Source organism: Aedes albopictus, chromosome 3, assembly GCF_035046485.1.
Source record: "Aedes albopictus strain Foshan chromosome 3, AalbF5, whole genome shotgun sequence".
NCBI lineage: Eukaryota > Metazoa > Arthropoda > Insecta > Diptera > Culicidae > Aedes > Aedes albopictus.
Window position 1 is genome coordinate 130381882 of NC_085138.1, and position 5252 is coordinate 130387133.

Consider the following 5252-nt stretch of genomic DNA (forward strand, 5'->3'; position numbering starts at 1 on the left):
CTCCTTAAACCTAAAACTACCTGAAACGCCCTAATACGCATCGAAATCGCAGTATGCCCGTTAGGGATGACTTCGAGAAGGAGTGGACCATTCATGAGTATCCTCTATTGATAAGCGTTACACCAGCTACCGCCTTAAGTTGCACTCTCTCCCCTGGAAGTTTAGATCCTGGCTAGTACTGTATAGACTACCCGTTGGACTCAAGCTCCTGGAAGGGGAGGGATGGGCAACTCATGTTGCTGTTGGTCAGCCCGCCATTTGCCCTGTAGCTCAAGTACAATTCGGGAGATCGTGGAAGTAACTGGATCCCACCTTTCCACTCCCATCCATTCAACAATGTTGTAACAGTAATATCTCTACCGCATATCTCCTGCATACTCCAGCTCCACGAAGCGCGTGCATTCAAAGAGCGCACTCCGCGGTTTTGTTGCAGTTCGCGAGCTCCGGACATGCGGGAGCGCCTGCATATCCGAATCTCTGCAAATATTACCTAAAGCACCCATGGCCAGTGTTGGAAATTGAGCGTTTGGGCGGTTCGGATCGCTTTTGAGCGAACTTCTTTTTTTTTAGTTTTGAAAGTTGCTAAAAGCTGTATAGTTGTATTAATTTTCATTTCATGAAAAAACAAGTAATATCTACTTACATCGAGTCTAACCTCGCTCTTGTTCTCATCCCAACAAATCTTCTTGCTGTATATAAATCCTACAACCTTCAATGCATGATAATTAGTATAATTCCAGTAGTAGTTTAATAAGTTTAACTCACTATTCTTAAGGCAAACTTAGTTCAGTAAGTTCAGCATTTTAATTCACCGTAGAATATAAGTTTTAATCCTATTTTAGATTGTAGTTTAAGTAGAAAATTCAATTTTTATTACTCTTCTATAGAACGTGTTTCTGTTTTTCTCCTGCCTAAACAATATGTTGCATCTCCCTATTCTTTATCAAAGCCTTATGGCCACGAGAGTGTAAATGATCAACGCTAGGTAGTCCCACATAGCGGTCGTTGTGAGTCAATCGGGGCGTATCGCTCAGTGATTCCCAAGTCGGCAACATTCCCCGGCCCGTAACTTGGTCCGGAACTGTTCTGGCCAACGTTACCTCCATCGATGTCTAGTCTTGCTAGTTTCGCAACCGGTCGACGAACTACTCCAGCAGATGTTTGCAGGATCGCCTGCCGTACTCTTCCATCGGATCCCTGAATCACTTCAAGGATCTTACCTCTTGTCCATCCATTCCGAGCTGCCTCGGTTACGATGATCACCAAATCTCCAACGTGTATCGGCTTCACATCTTTAAACCATCTAGTTCTCCGGGCAATCGTGGGTAGGTACTCGCGTATCCAACGGCGCCAGAACGAGTCCACCATGACCCGACATAGATTCCAGCTGCTCCTGCACGCCTGGGTGGCCTCCACCAAAGCCTTCGCTGGCTGTGTTGCTCCGCTCGAACTCATCAACAAAAAATGATTTGGCGTTAAAGCCTCTTGCTGTCCTGGATCAACCGCGATGAAAGTGAGTAGGTGCGAGTTTACGACGGCTTCAGCTTCGACGATCAGTGTTGCGAAGGTTTCTTCATCCGGATTCCTTGTAGTGTACATAGCTTCCAGAGCCGTCTTGATAGATCGTACTAATCTCTCCCACGACCCGCCCATGTGAGGCGCTGCAGGTGGAATGAAACACCATTTCGTATTGGTGTTGGTGAACGTTTCTGCGAGTTCAGCGCTAGTGTTCTCCATTTCTCGTCGAAGTCCATTATTGGCACCAACAAAGTTGGTGCCATTGTCGCTGTGTATTTCCACTGGAGCGCCACGCCGGGCTACAAAACGACGAACGGCCATCTTGCAGGATTCCGTACTGAGAGAGTGGACTACTTCCAGGTGGACTGCCCGGATAGTCAAGCACGTAAACAGAGCAATCCACCTTTTCGCCGTCGCTCTGCCTACGCGCACCGCCAATGGACCGAAATAGTCCAGGCCTACGTAGGAAAAAGGTCGAACGTAAGCTTGGAGTCTTGCTGTTGGAAGCGGTGCCATTCGTGGTACAACGGGAGCAGCATTCCGAATCCGGCATCGATTGCAGCGTTTCGTAATAGTACGTATCAGCGTTGGATGACCGGGAATGTGGAACCGCTGTCGCATCTCATTCAGCACCGTCTCGCCGTTCGCATGGAGGTATTTCCTATGATACGATACCACGAGTAGCACTGTAACCGGGTAATCCTTGGGAAGTATTATGGGACACCTGGTGTCATATGACGCAAAATACGCCTTCTGAATGCGGCTCTCTGAGCGCAATACTCCCGCGGCATCCAGGAAAGGCGATAGCTGACGTAGCTTGCTGCTCCGTTCCAATCGTGCTCGTACTTTTTCTCGCTTCGCAGTCTCCAGTACTCGAAGTTCTTCTCCATAGGCTGCCTCTTGTTCCTGACGCCAAATGCAGGTTTCTGAAGCAATCAGCTCCTCTTGCGTCAACGTTCCGTATTGTAGAGGTTCGCCACGCACTTTCTTCCGCAGGTTGCTCAGGAATCTTTGCACGTACGCCACACTTCGCCACAGCCGCTTCCAGTTTGAAAAACGACTCCATTCAATCGTTTCCGTATTACTGTTTTCCCGATGAACCAGGCATGCCCGAATTTTTTCCGAGGTCTCATATTTGACGTGGTTGTCTACCGGCCATTCTTTTTCCGCCCGGTACAGGAATTCAGGTCCTCGGAACCACCGGCATGCTGGCGAAAAGCAGGGTCCATTTCCCACTTCGTAGCATCATCCGCAACGTTTTCCTTCGTCGGAATCCAGCGCCATTCTCTCTCATTCGACTCGGTCAGTATTTCCCCGATCCTGACGGCCACGTACTGTCGATAGTTTCGGTGATCCGAATTTATCCAGGCTAATACATTCTGGGGCTGTCCATAAACCACGTGGTCATGGGGGGGGGGGGGGGGGGGTTCGGCCAATGAGCATTTTGTATGGACGAATAAATAAATTTGTATGGACAAATGGCACCGGGGGGGGGGTTTAAGAAGTCCCAAAAAAATGACCACGTGGTTTATGGACAGCCCCTCTTGGAGTCCGTGTAGTAGAAACATTCGTCGATTGGTAAACTGTGCGCTTGGCGAATCATCTTTTTCAACCGTACACCCAGTATTGCGGCCTGCAACTCCATACGAGGGATGGATAGGGACTTCAACGGGGCCACCTTGAATTTTGCCGCAACCAGCGCACATTCCACCTTTCCGCAATACACAGCCCTGAAGTACGCTACGCAGGCGTAGGCTCCTTCACTCGCGTCTACAAAAACGTAAAGTTGTAGCGATTCTAAGTCTCCAGCACCACGATCCAGGAAATAACAACGGCCAATGCGTTGTTATTTCCTGGATCGTGGTGCACAGTTTAGCTGTTTACATAGCTTCGTCCACTGGAACCATCTTTGACATATTCTCTCCGGGATTGGCTCGTCCCAGTCCGTTTTTGCTCTCCAAATATCCTGTATGAGCACCTTGCCGTGGATGACAAAGAATGACATCAACCCTAATAGGTCAAACAGACTCATGACCGCTCGTAGAACTATGCGCTTAGTCGGTGGATGAGTGGCCACTTCCAAGGTCGTGGAGTAGGTAAATTCATCCTTATCGGGACACCACAGCATTCCCTAAATACGTTCCGTTACGCCGCTTTTATCCAGGCTCAGGTGCTTTTTCGTAGCCGTACTGGGTCCCCCGACCCGTCGAAGAACTTTCTCTGAATTGGACATCCTGTTCCTGATATGGAAACCTCCTCTGGAATGAACGATTCGCACTTCCTCAGCCTGCCGCACTGCTTCGTCGATAGGGTCCGCGCTGTCCAGATAATCGTCGACATAATGTTTCTTGATAACAGCCTCCGCTGCCGCTGGAAACTCCGCTGCATGTTCGACAGCATTGATGTTTTTTACATACTGTGCCGAACAAGGGGAGCAGGTAGAGCCGAAGGTAGCGACGTCCATGATGTAAACTGCTGGATCTTCGTCCGGGGAATCACGCCACAACAGTCGCTGAGCGTGCCGGTCTTCTTTCTTGATTCGGATCTGATGGAACATCTCCTTGATGTCGGCACAGAGGGCGTAGCGTCTCTCTCGGAACCCGAATAGAACGGCGGGCAGAGAGCTCAGGAGATCTGGCCCCTTCAAAAGCATGGAGTTCAAAGATACTCCATCTACCATAGCCGCAGCATCACAGAATATTCGGATCTTCTCCGGTTTCTTGGGATTTAAGGCTACTCCTAAAGGGAGATACCAAGTCCTCCTTGGATCCGCTTCCTTCAATTCCGCTTCTATCGCCCGGTGGATGTATCCTTTTTCCTGGTATTCGACCATCTGCTTCCTCACGCTTTCTCCTATAGCCACATTCTTCGCCATGCGCCGTTCAAGACACACCATTCGTTTTACGGCCATCTGATAGCTATCCGGAAACTCAAACACGTCGAACCTCCAAAGCAAGCCGGTCTCGTAGCGCTGCCCGATCCGCTTCGTCGAGCTCTCCAGTATGCGATTTGCCCTCTGGATCTCTCGTGACTGTGGATCATCGACAATCTTCACCCCGAGGCTCTCCACAGAAAAATATTGCTTCACCAGCTCGTGAAGCGATGAATCCCATTCGCAGCTGCAGATGTGGAAGCTCAATGTGTTTTTTTTTTTTTTTTCTTTTTTTTATTCTGGGATTTTCTGCCGTAGGCAGGTTCATCCCGGCGCTCAATGTGTTCTCACTGCTGCCTGGCACCGATCCGTAGATGGTCCACCCCAGACGTGTTTTTGCGGCGATGGGCTCTTGAGGATTGCCTTCGCGAATCTTCAACACGGCGGCAAGATGTAAATTATCGTTACCGATGAGGATTTCAGGAACAGCGTCTTCATAATCCTTGATTGGTAGTCCGCCCAAATAAGGGTACTTCTTCACCATTTCCGTGTAGTGGATTGACTGTCGAGGAAGGTCTAGACGGTTCACTGTTCGAACATCGACCAGCTGGTAGAGATGCGTCTTCTGTTCTCCGGAAATCTCCAGGCTAACCTTCATCGATTTTTTCTCGATTCAGATTCAGATATGGCAATCCCAACCGGGACAGAGGAATTCGTTCGCAGATTAGGGAGTTGAAGCAGAAGAAAGGCGAAACCTTCATCGCATTTGTGACAGAGGTTGAAAAGCTAAACCAATGTTTACAGCGGCCATTCTCTTCAAGAACTCTTTTTGAGCTTATTTGGGAGAATATGCGACCCCATT

At 49.1% G+C, this 5252-nt stretch overlaps 2 protein-coding genes across 2 annotated transcripts; both read right to left on the reverse strand.

Annotated features, from left to right (window-relative positions):
• Positions 1-981: 981 nt before the first annotated feature.
• On the reverse strand, positions 982-2802 carry LOC134290356 (uncharacterized). The gene is made up of 2 exons (XM_062857477.1): positions 2775-2802; positions 982-2726 (listed from the first exon to the last, which is right to left on the reverse strand). The coding sequence occupies exons 1-2, from the start codon at positions 2800-2802 to the stop codon at positions 982-984; spliced, it is 1773 nt and encodes a 590-aa protein (XP_062713461.1).
• A 244-nt stretch (positions 2803-3046) lies between these two features.
• On the reverse strand, positions 3047-5048 carry LOC134290357 (uncharacterized). Its single transcript, XM_062857478.1, has 3 exons — positions 4704-5048; positions 3658-4549; positions 3047-3288 (listed from the first exon to the last, which is right to left on the reverse strand). Exons 1-3 carry the CDS (start codon positions 5046-5048, stop codon positions 3047-3049), a joined length of 1479 nt encoding a protein of 492 aa, XP_062713462.1.
• Between the last annotated feature and the right edge of the window lie 204 nt (positions 5049-5252).

Bases quoted from the DNA above. Each gene is read 5' to 3' on its own strand.
- LOC134290356 (XM_062857477.1), bottom strand. From the start codon at position 2,802: ATGGCGCTGGATTCCGACGAAGGAAAAC. The intron at 2,727-2,774 runs GTTGCGGATGAT...GCTTTTCGCCAG, and splicing joins GGATTCCGACGAAGGAAAAC to CATGCCGGTGGTTCCGAGGA.
- LOC134290357 (XM_062857478.1), bottom strand. From the start codon at position 5,048: ATGAAGGTTAGCCTGGAGATTTCCGGAGAACAGAAGACGCATCTCTAC. The intron at 4,550-4,703 runs GCAGAAAATCCC...GATGATCCACAG, and splicing joins CCGGGATGAACCTGCCTACG to TCACGAGAGATCCAGAGGGC. The intron at 3,289-3,657 runs GTATTTAGGGAA...ACGTTTTTGTAG, and splicing joins TAAAAGCGGCGTAACGGAAC to ACGCGAGTGAAGGAGCCTAC.